The sequence below is a fragment of the Tupaia chinensis genome, unplaced genomic scaffold (genome assembly GCF_000334495.1).
Source record: "Tupaia chinensis unplaced genomic scaffold, TupChi_1.0 Scaffold000438_1, whole genome shotgun sequence".
In the NCBI taxonomy this organism is placed as follows: domain Eukaryota; kingdom Metazoa; phylum Chordata; class Mammalia; order Scandentia; family Tupaiidae; genus Tupaia; species Tupaia belangeri.
Genome location: NW_006159943.1, coordinates 769,832 through 785,818, shown reverse-complemented (window position 1 = coordinate 785,818; position 15,987 = coordinate 769,832). Strand labels below are relative to the sequence as shown.

Genomic DNA, 15,987 nt, shown 5'->3' with positions numbered 1-15,987 from the left:
CGCCCGACGGTGGGAGAGGAATAGCGGGGTGAGGTGGGGGGACGTGGCTGCCGAGTTTGTCTGTCCCGGGACGGCCACCGCCCCGCACGTTGGACACCCACGCCGCCGTGTCTAATTCCTCCCGGAGCCGGGCCGCCGCGCGCCGTGATGTGAATCCCAATGGGGGGAATCTCGCCTTTCCCAGGCTGCGCGGAGTTCGGAGCGCCAGGTCCTCCGGAGGTCAGAGGAGCAGCTCCTAGCCGCTGGCAGAGGGGGCCCTGGCCACACCAGCACAGAAGCACCCCAAAACCCCTGGGGGACTGTGGGCCTCCTATTCAGATGTGCTGAGGAAGGAAATCCAGATGTGGCCCTCCAGCACTTGTGTCAAGCCCCAAAGTGGCTGCCTTCCTGAGGGGCTTCCCCCATGGCTCTGGCTCCCTGGCTTCCACCCTGACCCCAGGGCTGCCTGTCTACTCCATCGGTGGGGGCCCGGGGAGGTGAGTAGGAGCCATGTCCTCGTCCATCACTGTTCCCTGAGCTCAAGCATCAGGGCTGGACAGACAGAGTTCATGAGCGGCCAAGTGTCTGATTGTCCTGCATTGAGACTAATAATGTCAGTGATCAGAGGGGCTGTCCCTGGAGGGCAGAGGTCTCATTGTCCTGAAGGAGTGAGGAAGGAGACCCCTTGGCCTCTGTCCCCACCAGCTCCTTGACCTGAGCATTGTCAACCTGCTGACCCAGCCTGAATGGATGAGCCACTGTGTGGGGGACCCGGGCTGAGACAGGGGCTGCAGGGGAGAGGGAGGAGGGGTTGCGCCTGTCCATCAAGGGACCTCGAGGACACCTGTCTTTCCTGCCTTCTGAGCTCCCTGACTGAAATCAGCGAGGGGATGATCATCCCACACCTAGACCACGAATACCGGCTGTCTGGTGAAAATGCCGTCCGAGGGGGGGTGCACATGCCAGGCACTGGACGCAGAGTGGGGGGAGCAGAGGAAATGCAGAGTGAAGACCCAAAGGGCCTGGTGTGGAGAGTCCAGCCCTAGGCGGAGTGACCTGAAACAGCAGGGCCAACGTGCAGGGGCTAGAACTCAGAGTCACCGATCGCTAGGACAGACCCGGCAGGCTTCGTGGGAGTGATGTAGCTGGAGCTATCTGGCCGTAGGATACACAGGGGCCACCTCTTCCCCGTCCCTCCTTTCTCAGGGACCTCTTGGTAGGACATCCTGGGACCCGTGGCTTTTGATCTCTTGAAAGCTGGCTGGGCGATTGCCTTCCTCCGAGGAGGGCACGGAGGGCACGGTTGTCCCTTCTCCAGGAAGCCACCTGGACTGACTGAGCTGGGTGGTTCCCCTATCAATGACCAGCCTGCACTGGAGCTGCCCGTTCTTTCAGGCCCGCAGAAGGAGACTTGGTTCTGGTCAAGAAGGAACCAGCAGAGGAGGAAGGTCAGGTTGGTCCATGAATAAATGAGTATTCATAGCTTTCCTGAGAGGGAAACAGTTGGGCCTAGCAACATGGGGATGGTTCTGTGGCATGCAGCCCTGTACCCTGCAGAGTATTTTCTGCCCTGGCCCAGGGCTAGGCCCCAGTTTTGAAGAGATGTCTGTTAGTCATACTCAACTCCTGCCAGAAGCTTGAGGAAGGGCAGCGGAGAGTGGAGGGGGCCCAGCCTTTCAGTGCTGGGAAGAGGGCTCTGGTCTGCTAGAGGGACAAATTCTCTGCTGGTCGGTACATCTGAAGCCCCAGCACCTGCCTGGCATGTAAAGGAAGCTCAAAAAAGGCTGGCGGCCTGCAGGCAAGGACTCCAGACAGGAAGGTAGGCAGTAGGAAGGACTTCATTCTATGCAACAGAGGACCAGGGAGAGTGAAGACAGCATCTTCATCTGCTGGGTCTGGAGCGCCCTCTGCTGGTCACTAGGCTTTGGGCCAATGGCGGCCTGGAGGCTGCCTCCCTCAGCTGCCATGACCCCAAGCACACAGGGATACAAGCCCTTCCTATTCCCCACTCCCAAACTCGGGACACCTAGGTGACAGCTGCTTCCAGCTTCTGAGGGCAAACACCTGCTCCTGCCCCCAGGCCCTGGGGGAGCCCTCTTCCTGCTCTGTTCATTGGCCCTTGTGGAGGCAGCAATTCCGGGGTGGGAGGACCCCTCCAGCAGCCTGAGCTGGACTAGGACAGACAGACTCTGAGAACGACTCCCCATCCCCGGAGACAGGCAAGCCCAGGCTGGGCACCCACCCTGTGGGACCTGCCGTCCTGGAGGGTGTTCCATGGACCCAGGGTGGTGGACTTTTGTCACCAGTAAGGTCTTTTCCTGCCCCATGCTTCTAACGGTGTAAGTTAGAGGGTGAGAGGAAGCTCCCTTGTTTCCAGGACACAAATGAGAGGGGCAGGGTCCTTGATAATGGGAGTGTTTATGGCCCCAGAGAGCCACCTGGCTCAGGTTTCACCATAACAGTGGGACACCGGGTCAGGGGCTCAGCAATCCCTAGGCGCTTGTCCTTGCCACCCACACACACAGCGCAGCAGCCGCAGGGCAGTAGGGTGGGGCAGCTGGTAAGGTCCTCTCCCTCCCCTGCCCCATAGCCTGGTCCAGCCCTGAACCCTCCTGTTGAAGTCCAACTCCCTTCTTGCAGCAGGAGGGACAGGAGCCAGAGAAGCAGAACTACCGATAGTAGCCAGTCATGGTCTTCTAAAAGGGTCAGGCCTGAGTGTCTGGTTCTTGTGCTCTCAGGGGCTCCAGGGCTCTGTCCTCATGCTCCCCAGGCACCTGGAAGGAAGGAGGGCACAGCCCAGGGGTGTACCCAGAGAGGGATCAGGCTAGGGAGGAAGGAGGCAGGCGGGCCACCGCAGTGAGGCAGGGAAGGCAGGGTCAGGGTTGGGGGGCTTGGTATGAGGGCTGTGGCTGCGTCTCACCTCCCAGTAAATCTCGTCCTCGTAGCACTGGGAGTCTGGTGGGGAGTCCAGGAAAGGCAGCCTGAGCAGGAGCCCTGGAGAGGTCGGGAGGGCATGTGAGGCTTCTTTGCCTCCAGGGCGCCCAGCATGGGGAGACGTCTGCAGTGCCATGAGCACAGTGGGGCTGGCAGGCCATGGCGCCTGGCACAGGCACACCACAGCTGTGTTTGCTGTACCTACTATGTGCCTGGCCACCAGCACCGCCTTCCTAATTGCAGCAACCCCGCCTGGTGAATATGAAGGCTTGGAGAAGTTAAGTACTTTGCTGGAGCTTGCACAGAGTGGGTGACGGACCAAATCGTGACTCTGTCACTAAGCTTTCTGGGCCTTCCACACAGGAGGGGCTTGGAAAATGTTTATTGAACCAGTAAGATATTAAATGAATGAACGGCCTGAACCTTGTTAGAGACTTAATATCTCAGGGCGGGGGCCAGCAGGTGGCGAGGTGGTTAAGGCGCTGGACTTCCACATGGCTGACCACAGTTCAAGTCCTGGACCTGATGGCTTGAAAATCACGTGGGGCTCGTGTGCCCCAAATCCCAGGTGGAGAATGGAGGAGAAGGGAATGCAGCATGGCTATCCCCCCTGGAGAGGGCATCCTCTCTCTGTCTCTGTCTCTCTCCGGCGAATGCATACACCCTATGGCAAAAACCTTTAAAAAAATAAAAACCTCAGGGTGACAGTGACTTTGAAAGCCAAGAAGTACTAACTAAGGTTAGACTCCAGGAAGGGCTGCCCAAGCTGGGGCCCGTGGACAGTCTGCCTCTGTGGGACTGTTTTTGCGTTCTGGCCCTGGGGAGCCAGGCAATCTCCATCCTCCACCGCCCCTGCCCAGGTAGCTCTGCCTGCGCCTTCTAGGCCTCAGCCTGAGGTTGGGCTGCCCTCTAGTGGGCATAGGGGGCAACACAGGGGGGCCACAGACTGGGAAAAGGGGGACTCCGCTCCTGGCCGGCTCTCCAGCCCCCTGTGGTACCAAGAGGAAGCAAGCACCCACTTGCTCCTCCCCACCTGAGGGAGGTTACCCCTGAGCCCACAGCGTGCTCCTCATCTGGGACAAGGTAGGGCTGGTGATATCTGTGAGTGAACGAGTCCGTGTTGGGGGCGCAGGGTCCCACAGTCCATCCTCCGGAGAACACCTTCCTCTGTCTCCCCTCCCTCGAGCCCCTGCCAGCCCCTGCCCTAGCCAAGGCCACTCACCTCCAAAGCCACCGCCCACAGAGGCAAACATCAGTGTGACACACAGCCCGAAGAGCTGGTACATGGCCTGGGACGTGGCACTGCGCTGGCCGCCGGCTAAGAGTGGAAACACACTCTCCAGGCTGCAGGGAGACCAGACCATGGAGAGGGCTGTGGTGGGGGAGTGGGGACGCGGGGGCGGAACACAGGGCCAGGGCTGGGCATTGCATGGCAGACCCGGGGACACCAAGCAGCCGGGGCCCTCAAGGGAGCCTGCTGGACTGAGTCTCACCTCTAGACCTTGGCTCCAGCCAGGCCCCACCCTCCCACCCTCACGTGCCCGCAGACTGCACGCACCTCTGAAGACTGTGGGAGCATCACTTTTCCCCGCCTCCTTCAAGCCCCCGTGTGCAAACATAGATCCTAAGGATCGTCACCTCTTTCTGACCCGTTAGTAACACTCAGCACTCTAGAAATCAGTGACATTCTGCTACACTTGACCAAGGACCAGGAGGCGGGCCATGTCTTGGCCATGTTCACGCTAGCGTCCTCAGCTCCCGGAATATGGGTAAGGAAATACAGAGCAAATGAAGGAAGGCAGACGCTGCTTTTTTTCTTGGCCACAGAGAGCGAAGGAGGCCGTTCCAGCGGGATGATGGTGGTTTCGGATGGGGAGACTCACCCAGATCCGTAGGCTTCATGGGTGGCCAGCGCCGCCACAAGGACCCCCAGGAGGGCCCCCAGCACCCCTGGCATCCCATGCAGGTTGTGGACTCCACATGTGTCTTGAACTTTGAACTTGGACTCAAGGACAGGCTGGAGGACAGGGCAGACCATCGGTCTCGCGCTCCCTCCCACGCCCAGCCTGGTCTGTGGGAGACGTGGGAGGAAAGGCCTCAAGAGTCCACATCCCACCCAGGGCCCCAGAGGCATGGGTACCGTGAAGAACTTGTACCCCAGCGTGGAGACAGTCCCCGCCAAGAAGCCAGCTGCCAGGGCCCCGAAGGGGGTCAGCATCATTTCACTGGATGTCCCCACCACGACCCCTCCGGCCAGTGCTGCATTCTGGATGTGAACCTAAGGGACAGGGAGGGCAAGGCATCGGAGCCCCCACAAGTCACACGCCCACTCTCAGTCCAGCCCCAGACCACGCTGGCACCTCCTGCTTCTGGAAGCCCCTCTGCCGCCTAGCCCCTGCCTCTCCTGCTCTCCCACCCCTGCTCCTCACTCTGACCCCACTGCCAGCAGTGTAGACAAGCCTCCTGCCCGCGCCCCACTGCTCCCCTATGGACTCTTCCTTACGGCTCTCAGACCTGCCACCCCCACCGAGGCCATCCTGTCTCTCGCAGGGCCTCTCCTCCGTACCATATCGAGGCGCCCGTCCCCCCCAACGAGGGCCGACAAGGCGAAGGTGCCGAGGGTGCTGGCAGTCAGGGAGTAGTACGTGTTGAGGACCGTCCGGTGCTGCCCGTCCCCCAGTGATGTGGGTGCAGAGTTGAAGCTAGGCCAGAAGATCCACAGGAAGATGGTCCCTAAGCATGGGCAGGCAGAGCGAGAGGGAGTAAGGGCTCCCTGGAAGGTGCAGTGTGAGCGAAGCGGGGTGGGTAACACCACCTTGCAAAGGGAGGGTGCAGGCAGCCATGCTTAAAGACACAGCGTCCGCGGCCTCGCGGGTTCTAAGTGCTCGCCCAGCCGCGGCTGTAGGAGGACACGGGCACAAAAGGGAACTACGTGGAAAACCGAGAGCATTGTTTTTGTTTTGTTTTGTCTTTGTTTTGCTATAGGGTGCGTGTGCTCACTGGAGGTGGGGGGGACTGAAGTATGAGCAAATGAGGTATGAGCAAATCCCCTCAGGATTGAGGGCACGCACGCACACGTGCCTGCTGTGTTTTTCAAGCTGTCGGGTCTGGGGCTCAAAGCGAGCAGTTGACCGCGTGGGATCCAGCCACCTTAACCCGAGCTGTTGACCGCGTGGGATCCAACCACCTTAACCACCATGTCACTTGCTGGCTTGATATATATATATATTTTTTAAGCATCAGACAAGGAAAGGAAAGGACTCAGGAGAAAATGATTACCAGGCACAAGGATGCACGTAAATGAGTGCATGGGTAATGGGACGGCCAGCCACAGCGGAGGAAACGCCACTACTGCCCCCAGTAAAACACGCCGTGGCACTCGTGGGATCTGCAGACCTAATGTCAGGGTGTCTCAGAGCGTGTCTGTCCTTGGTTTGTGAATTCCACGTGCATGTGCGCTTTCAAAATCCATACCGTACCCCACGAGTGTGTACAACGATGGCATGGAGGTCACAAGTCACAAAAACAAAGGAGCGAAGAAGAGGAAAGGCAGAGGCCGCTGCGTGGCGGGCATGCAGCAGACGGGCGCGTGCCGGGAAGCCGGTTCATTTTATAACCCCAGCTGCCTTCTAGAGAGGAGCCTGCCGTGTTCAGGAGTGGCCTGTTTGCTGAGCACCAGATGGGCTGGGCCTGCATGTTTTGGGGTAAGAATCGGGAGAACCCATATAACCTGGCTGCTCGAGTGAGGTCCCAGGTCAGTCATGGGGGGGAGGGGGGAGGCTAAGGGATAAGGTGACAGAGAAAGCTGAGGGCCCTAGAGGCCGGGCGGCAGGAGGGAGGTGTAGGGACTGACCCCTAGTCCCAAGTGTCCGAGTGTGAGTGTCCGTAGGTGTGACTTCTCCCTGCAACCCCATAGCCTTGCGTAAGATCTACCACACTCTAGAGCCAGCAGGTGGTATGGTAGATAAGGTGGCTGACCACAGTTCAAGTCCTGGATCTGGCAGCTTGCTTTCTCACTTTCGTTCTTTCTCTCCGTTTCTCTCTGGTCAACTTCAAAATAATAATAATAATAATAATAATGACAACAAATAACATTAAATAAAATAATTCTTTAAAAAATTGCTAAAAACAAAAGATTTACACTCATCTAGAGGCCCTCCAGCTATAGTTTAAGGAGAGAGGAAGCGAGGGGCCTGTTTCCGTCTGGGTGACAGACACACTGAAAAACAGAGGTAGGAGGCAGAGGAGATCTGGGAATACAAGTTTCCTGGGAATGCGTGGGAATCTTGGGAAAGCCTTTGAACTTCAAGCCAAACTTATCTAGGTCTCAAAGGGCAAGGAGGCCTGGGCTGACCTGGGGTTCCATGTGCTCTGTTGCACAACAAACCAGAAGTGGGCAAGAAATGCAAAACCAGCCTCTCTTTTTGATGTAAGAATAGGCACTCCAGATCCTATCGACTATGTTTTTTTGTTTGTTTGTTTGTTTTTTGGTTTTAATTTTATTCATTGTCATTTTTTTTTAATGTTTTTAAAGTTGACCAGTGAGAGACCCAGAGAGAGAAGGAAAGTAAGAAAGCAAGCTGCCAGATCCGGGATTCGAACTGATGTCAGCCATGTGGGAGTCCTGCCACCTTAACCACCATGCCACCTGCCAGCCCCTATTGAATACTTCTATGAAACTCATTGAAAATTAAATATAGACCACAGTTTGTGAAGGCAGAGAAGGGAGCAGAGACCACGGTGGAGGTACTTGCTCAGAAGTAGGTGGTGGTAAGGGGGCTCCCAGGCCAGACCCTACTGCTCCCCTGGTACCTGACAACCCCTCCTCCCTGCTCTCCTAGGCAGGGGCTTCCGGAATCCCCTGGGAAGAAGGTCCTTAGGTGGAGGGCAGCAGTGCCAGGGGCAGGCAGAAGCTGTCTGCAGAGAACCAGACGCTCGGAGCCTGCAGGCAAGGAGTGGGGAGAAGTGTGGTCTGGCTGGAGCCAGGAGCAAAGGGGCCAGGAAGAGGAGGGTGGCCAAGACCTGCAGGGGCTGGAGTGACAGGCTGAGGGCATGGGTGCTGGGGCTCTGGAGGTTTGAGGCAGGATTGAGGCAGATTTAGAAGGCCTCTCGGGGGCCAGCTGGTGGCCTGGCTATGAAGGTGGGTGGATCCCACATGGCTGGTTTTGCAGTTGGAGCCCTGGACCAGCAGCTTGAAGAACTTGCCTGGCGCACGTGTGCACGCATGGGAGAGTGGATTGTGGCGTGGCCATCCCTCCTGGGGGGCGTGCTTCTCACTTTCCCTTTCTGTCTCTCACTCTCCAGAGAACACACACCTTGTTGCAAATTTTAAAAAGGGGGGGACCCTAGGAATGGGTCTGGGCCCTTGGGTACTCCAGGGCTGAGTTCTAAGAAACTGTTGTAAAGCTGTTGGGAATGAGGGGCTCGGATCTCAGGGCTCTCACAGCAGAATCCAGATGGGAAGGGAGTTCCCAGCCAGAACCCCAAGGACTGCAGGAAGCACCGGGAGACCTGGCGGGACAGCGCAGCCCAGAGGCAGCCTCCTCACCCCCACCCTCCACCTCCAGGCAGCGTGCCTCACCGATCATGGCAAAGAGGTCCGAGTGGTAGACGGAGCTCTGGCGGTGCTTGCTCTTCTCCAGCCGGGGCCTATAGAGCACCCGCGAGAGGACCAGCCCGAAGTAGGCCCCAAACGTGTGGATCGTCATGGAGCCTCCCGCGTCTCTCACCTGAGGGGGTGCAGCGGAGGTGGGGGGCAGCCCCTATGCCCATGACAGCGGCCCTGACCGCTGCCCCAGCCCAGCCCCTCCCCACTCCCTGCCAGACTCACCCCCAGGATACTGAGGAGCACAAACTCGTTGGTGCCAAACAGCACCACCTCCAGCAGGACCATGAGGAGCAGCTGGGCCGGCCCGGTCTTGCCCAGGACGGCGCCGAAGGAGATGAGCACGGCGCCGGCGCAGAAGTCGGCGTTGATCATGCTGGGTGGCGGGAGCGTGGGGAGCGGATTCAGGGAGAGGGGCAGGCACCAGGGAGGGGACCCCGAGGGGAGGCGAGGGGTCACCTCGCCCCTGTTGTAGGTGAGGAAACCCAGTCTCAGGGAGGTTCTGAAGCTTGGCTGACGAAGCCCACAGGGCGGGGGGCTGGAACAAAGCCAAGAGCCCCTGCCAACCCTGACCTTTCCCACTGAGCTACTGACCGCCACAGCTCTTGGTGACCGGGCCTAAAGGAACAGGGTGGTCTGAGAGTGTGGGCCGAGGGCGGGGAGGAGATCAGGGAGGAGGAAGGGCAGGGCACCTGGAGAAACCCATCGGAGAGTCAGGGTCAGGGGTCGGGAAGCCAGCTGGGAGGACAGGCGTGAGCTGGGTTCCTTGGGCAGGGGCTGCCCAGGTGACCTGAGAGAGCCGGGAGGCTGGTGCTGCCCACCTCTCCACGCCAACATAGATGTGGCCACCGTGGAAGGAGTGGAAGAAGCCCTGGACCAGCGTGGACCACTGCAGGGCGAAGGCGGCCAGGAGGAACGTGAACCCCACGCTGCTGAAGCCGTAGCGCTGCAGGAAGGCCATGAGGAAGCCGAAGCCCACGAAGACCATGGCGTGCACGTCCTGGAAGCCTGTAGGGGAGGGCACGTGGGGGTGCTCAGGGCTGCTCTGGCCATGACCCATGAACCGTCAGCTGCCCTGCCACGGCCCCCAGTCCTCACCAGCCAGGGCTGCCCAGAGGCAGAGCCGAGCCTATAAAACTCCCCAGGCATGGCGAGGCCTCCCAGCCCTGAGCCGCCTGCATGGAGGTGGCCGGCCTGGAGCAGCAGGACCCAGACCACACCGCCCTCTCAACCCTGGGCAAGGGCACCGGGCCTCCCGCGGCACTCACGCTCACTCCCCACCTGCCCTTCTCCAGGTCTCTCACCGGGTCTCTGACAGCCGAGTCCCACCTGTGCTCTCCCTGCGGCATCTCTGCCCCTCTGCCCCAGATTCGCTGCCTCTCCTCACCTTTCCCTTTCTTCTGAAAGTCCTTCTTGATGTCTGACCTCCAGTCTCATACCTCAGACGTACGTCACAATCTATACTGCTCCATTTTGAGGCTTTTCTTTCTTTCTTTTTTTAGTTTTTTAGGATTTTGCCATAGGAGCATGTGCTCATTGGAGAGACACACAGAGACAGTGAGACAGTGAGAGGGAAAGTGGGAAATCACCCCCAGGGGTGGCCACACCACAGTCCCTTCTCCGTTATTCTCCTGGAATTCTGGGTACACACACATGTGCCTGGCATGAATTTCAGGCTGCTGGGTCCAGGACTTGAACCTCAGTCAGTCATGTAAAAGTCCAGTGCCTTAACCACTATGCCACCAGCTAGCCCCCAGAAATTTTCATTTTTAAAAAAATAATTAAATATGGGACCAGCAGTTGGCATAATGGCTATGTCACTGGACTCCCGTGTAGTTGACTGTGGTTCACATCCTGGACTCGGTGACTTAAACTCATACCGGGCACGTGTGCATGCATGCCCTAGATCCCAAGAGGAGAATGGAGGAGAAGGGATTGTGGTATGGCCATCTCCCCTGGGGGGTGATTTCTCACTTTCTGTCTCTCTGTCTCTCTCTGTCTTTCTGGCGAGCACACATGCCCGAAAGCAAAATAGATAGTTTCAACCTGTTAAGAAGGAAAAGGAATTATAGGGAGGGGACAGAGTTGCCACCTTGCACAACTTCAACGTCAATGACTACTCCAAGGTTTGTGTGACCCTGGGAAGGAGCATTTTGGTTTTTAGCTTGTTTCTTTCTATAGTTGAGTATTTTTTTTTAAATAATTATTTTTTTAAACTTTATTTATTTTTAAAATTTGACCAGAGAGAGACAGAGTGAGAGAGAGAGAGAGGGAAAGTGAGAGAGCAAGCTGCCAGGTCTAGGACTTGAACCATAATCAACCATATGGGAATCCAGCAACTTTAACCACCACACCACTTGCCGGCCCCTATACCTTGACTATTTTAACTTCATAGGTTAATTAATTACCCGAATTTTAAACATTGGGACTTCTTTTTTTTTTTTGGAGATGTTTTTGCTATTGGGCGCGAGCGCTCGCCAGAAAGGCAGAGAGAGACAGAGAGATAGAAAGCGAAAAATCACCCTGCAGCGGGGATGGCCACGCCACAATCCCTTCTCCTCCATTCTCCTCTCAGGATCCTGGGAGGGCACGTATGCACACATGTCCGGCCTGAGTTTAAACCAACAGGTCCAGGACTCGAACTGCAGTCGACACATGGGAGTCCAGCGACATAGCCATTATGTCAACTGCTGCTCCCTAAACATTGGGATTTATGGGCAGAAAAATTGGGGGCCTTTTCTGTTTACTTTCTATTCTGTATCACTGCATAAAAAGGGAAGCAAATAAAAGCAACACACAGCCAGGGCCAGCAGGTGGCATGGTGGTTGAGGCATTGGAGCCACATGGCTGACCACAAGTCCTGCATCTGGCGGCTTGCTTTCTCACGTTCCCTCTCGCTCTCTGTCTCTCTCTGCTGAGTATATGTTAAAATAAATAAATAGATGCAATATACAGGAATATTAAAAATCTGATAAAGAGGGGGCCAGCAGGTGGCATGGTGGTTGAGGTGCTAGACTTCCCACATGGCTGACCACGGTTCAAGTCCCAGACCCAGTGGCTTGAAATTCACTCCAGGTATGTGTGCATGTGTGCACAAAATCCGGAGAGGAGAACGGAGGAGAAGGGATTGTGGCATGGCCATCCCCCAGAGAATGACGTCTCACTGTTTCCCTCTGTCTCTCTGGTGAGCACACGTGCTCTATAGCAAAAATCTCTCTCAAAAAAACAAAACAAAACAAAACAAAACAAAACCTGATAAAAACAAATACCATCATGTGCTTTAGTATTAGTTCGTCCGCAGCCCTCTCCTCCCCAGCCCCTCTCCTGTAAACAGGGTTTAAAACAACCTTATCTAAGGCCGAGTCAGTCTGCCCGCTCCTATTTTCTCTGTCTTGGGTCTGTGTAGTCTTCGAAAAGTTCATGAAGAATGTGTACTACCAAAAATCTATGCATAGGCTTCAAAATTTTTTGCAACAAAATGAACCTGTACTTTAATTCCACTTTTCTATTTTAAGTTGCTGGAGTCTGGGTGCTATTGCCAGAGAGACAGAGAGAGTGTGAGAAAGCACCTCCGGGGCATGCTCACGCTGCAATTCCTTTTCCTCCACTTCTCCATCCTGCCGGGACTTGGGGTGCGATGCACATGCCCTTGGCTTACTCTTTCTTTCCTTTTATAGAATTATTTAGTTTTATTTATCATTATTATTATTACGTTGTTTTTAGAGAGATTTTTGCTATAGGGCACGTGCACTCACCAGAGAGATAGAAAGCGAGAAATCACCCCCCAGGGGGGATGGCCACACCGCAATCCCTTCTCCTCCATCCTCTCGGGATCTTGGGCATGCAAGTGCCCGTGTCCAGTGTGTTTCAAGCCTCCAGGTCTGGGACTAGAACCACGGTCAGCCATGTGGGAGTCCATCGACATAACCATTATGCTACCTACTGGTCCCTTATTTATCATTATTACAGGGCACATGTGCTCACCAAAGAGAGACAGAGAGAGAGGAAAAGTGAGAAAGCAAGCCCCCAGATCCAGGACTCAAACCACGGCCAGCCATGTGGGAGCCCAGGGCCTTAAACACCACAACACCTGCTGGCCAGTAGCTTAATTTTTCAAGCTATCAGGGCTGGGATTTAAACCTCACAGTCAGCCATATGGTATCCAGCTCCCTTAACCACTAGGCATGGGGCCAGCCCCTCTACTTCCATTTTTCCCTTTTCCAACTTCCCCCTACTTGAACTAGGGACCTTCCTTTGTGGGCCAGCCTGGAAGAGTGCTGGGTTTTTCAGCTGCGCCACCATCTACCTCTCCTCCACCGCCATCCCCACTTCCATAGCTCCCCATGAGATGTTTGTCGTAGAGCGCAGTGCGAGGAAATGAAACTGCCCCTGAGGAGTCTGCTTTCCCACAGTCGTGGGACAGAGGTGCTAAGCTCCTGGTGAACCAGTCCTGGACACGTATCCGGGCAGCCAAAGTCCCTGTTGTCACACAAGACAGAAGACAGACATTGAAGAATCAAAGAGTTATATATCTGAGGGAGGCTTCCTTGGTTCTGATGAGAACAACATGACTGTGCATATTTCCCTTTTTTCTTGGCTGCCTGGAAGCTCAGTACCACAGGCATCTCAACCGTAACAAATACAGGCCAGTGCAAGGTTTATGATTTGTGTTGTTTTGCTGCTTTTCTTTTCTTTACTAATTTTTGTCGTAAATGACCTCAAATCTCTTACAAAAAGAGGACGATCATAAAGAAAAAAAAAGGCACGGTCATCTTTTTTGTTTAATCTGGAGTTACCGACAAGCTGGAAAGTTATTACTGAACTTTAAAGTGTGACTAGTAACTTTGAGAGAAGCACTTTTTAAAAAACAATTATTTTATTTAACTTTATTTATGCATTCATTTATTTTCATTTGACCAAAGAAAGAGAGAGAGAAAAAATAAAAAAGCAAGCCACCAGGTCTGGGACTTGAACCATGGTCAACCATGTGGGAGCGTCCAGCACCTTAACCACCATGCCACCTGCTGGTCCCTGAGAGAGGTATTTTTAGGGCAGGGAGGAAATGAGCCAGCAAGGCCCTGGCTGAGGGTTGGGCGTGTGGTGTGAGGGTTGGGTGTGTGCTGGAACTGGAGATCTGTGGCCCAGCTGCCAACCCCAGGGGCTAAGGACAGTGAGGGTCTGGAGGCCCACTGGCCTCACTAAAGGCACTTATCCCAGGACCAGCAGTTGGCGTAATGGCTATGTCGCTGGACTCTCATGTAGTGGACTACGGTTTGAGTCCCGGATCTGGTGGCTTAAACTCACACCGGGAGTGTGCGTGTGCCCAAGATCCCGAGAGGTGAATGGAGAAGGGATTGCGGCGTGGCCATCCCCCATTGGGGGGGTGATTTCTCGCTTTCTGCCTCTCTGTCTTTCTGGCAAATGCACGTGCCCTATAGCAAAAACCTCTAAAAATATTAAATAAATAAATAAATAAAGGCACTTATCCCTGCACCACTTTTCCAGCCCTGCCCTCTCCCCAAATCATCCAGATCCTAAAACTCAGCAGAAAAAGGAGAGGCATCACTCAACCCAGCTGTGGCCTGCGTCCTCTGGGCTCTCGCTGCCTGACTTCTCGCACAAACAGTACCTAGGATTCCACGTCTGTCTCTGCTGGTGCCCGAGGGCAGCAAGATGGCCAAGGGGGTGGCCCGGCTCCCAGCCCAGTACGTGCCGAAACACTCCAGGACTTGCCTTACACGGCAACCATGTTTATATCTCCCATCTCGGGTTTGTTTGGAGTCAAAACTCAAGCCCGTGGCCTTTCAACTGGAGTCTAAACATAAAGAAACCCCTTCCGCCAGGAATGTTCCATGCAGAGAGATTCTCCTTGGGCTCTGATGGGTGAGAAGCTAGTCCAGTTGGAGACGCAGGGGTGGGTAAAATGACCTCTCAACATTCCCTGTAGGGGGATCCCCGTGGGAGTGGGCCTGACGCCCACCCTGCCCCACCCCGTCCCACCCCCTGCACCCTTGCTTGGAGAGAGGATTAAAGCCCTTACACCTGTCACCCTCCCTTCTCCCCTTACTGCCCGTCCCCAGCCCTGCCAGGTGACCCTGACATCCCTGAGTACGTGACAAGGGGCTAGCGGCCAGTGCAGCGCTCGCAGGACTGCCCAGAGCATGCTGGGTGCAGGCACATGTGCCCAGGATCCGGACCGGGGGTGGACGGCCCTGTGGAGACCCCGGTGTGTGTTGGGGCAGAGATCTCTTTCTCTCTCTCTCTCTCTCTCTCTCGGGAGAACTAAATAAACTTATAAAAGAAAGCTCGTGGGCTAAGGTAGCAATTAAAGCTGGGGTTTTAACCTCAACAGGACCGGGTTTAAACTCCAGATCCCCTGCCATCCTCTGACCCTGCGACCTGGGACAAGTCATTTAACTTCCCCAATCTCAGTTTCCTCATCTGTAAAGTCTAAGTATAAACTATGAGGAGCAGGGACATGATGGAGACCATCGTCCCCACCTCTAGGAGGACAGTGGGACTGTATTCCTTTTCTTTTTTTTTAATAATGATTTTATTTGGGAAACCAGCAGTTGGCGTAATGGCTATGTCGCTGGACTCCCACGTAGTCGACCGCAGTTCACGGCCCAGACCCGGTGGCTTAAAACTCATGCCAGGTGCGTGTGCATGTGTTCCCAAGATCCCGAGAGGAGAATGGTGGAGAAGGGAATGCAACATGTCCATCCCCCCTGGGGGGTGATTTCTCGCTTTCTGTCTCTTTTTCTCTGTCTGGCGAGCGCACGTGCCCTATAGCAAAAAACCTCTCCAAAAAAAAATACGGGTGGCAATTCACTCAGTTGATTTTGTGGCCCATGGTTTAAAAAACATTGCTTTAGGCAATGTTTTAAAAGTAGAGTTTGGGGCCAGCTGGTGGTATGATGGTTAAGGCTCTGGACTCCCACATGGCCGACTATCCACCTTCTGACCTTGGGGCTTTATTCTTCCATTAGGTCATTAGGAAAGTTGTGACATTATTTTTCTATGCAAAAATGCATCATGACTTTCCAACCCAATAGAAGAGGTCATGAGCCACTCTGGCCCTATCATCCCCAGCCCCCACCTCTTCAGGAAGATCCTGATCCGTCTGTCCTCAGTCCTTCTGAGGCATATAAAAAGGACCTGTGGGCCAGTGGGTGACACAGTGGTTAAGGTCGCTGAATCCCACATGGCCGACTGTAAGGTTTGAGTCCTGGACCCAGCGGCTTGAAAAACACACTGGGTACATGTGTGCATGCCAAAAACCTAGAAAGGGACATGGAGAAGGAACTGCAGTGTGGCCATCTCCCCTGGGGGTGCCTTCCCTTTCACTTTCCCTCTCTCTCTCTCCCCCTGATCCTGTAGCAAAAAAAAAGAAAAGAAGAAAAGAAGACCTGTGCATACTTTCTTTTCTTTCCTTTTTTTTTTTTTTTGGGGGGGGAAAGGTTTTTGCT

At 55.1% G+C, this 15,987-nt stretch overlaps 1 protein-coding gene across 1 annotated transcript in view; it reads right to left on the bottom strand.

The window, feature by feature from the left end:
- Window positions 1-2,378: 2,378 nt before the first annotated feature.
- Window positions 2,379-15,987, bottom strand: part of RHBG (Rh family B glycoprotein) — a 19,566-nt gene continuing 5,957 nt past the window's right edge. The window contains exons 3-11 of the mRNA XM_006155185.2: window positions 9,340-9,526; window positions 8,744-8,894; window positions 8,495-8,642; window positions 5,480-5,646; window positions 5,054-5,191; window positions 4,797-4,930; window positions 4,136-4,257; window positions 2,900-2,973; window positions 2,379-2,753 (exon numbers count right to left, since the gene is read on the bottom strand). Of these exons, the coding sequence (XP_006155247.1) occupies window positions 2,685-2,753; window positions 2,900-2,973; window positions 4,136-4,257; window positions 4,797-4,930; window positions 5,054-5,191; window positions 5,480-5,646; window positions 8,495-8,642; window positions 8,744-8,894; window positions 9,340-9,526 (1,190 nt within the window). The 3' untranslated portion in view covers window positions 2,379-2,684. The remainder of the gene's footprint in view (window positions 2,754-2,899; window positions 2,974-4,135; window positions 4,258-4,796; window positions 4,931-5,053; window positions 5,192-5,479; window positions 5,647-8,494; window positions 8,643-8,743; window positions 8,895-9,339; window positions 9,527-15,987) is intronic.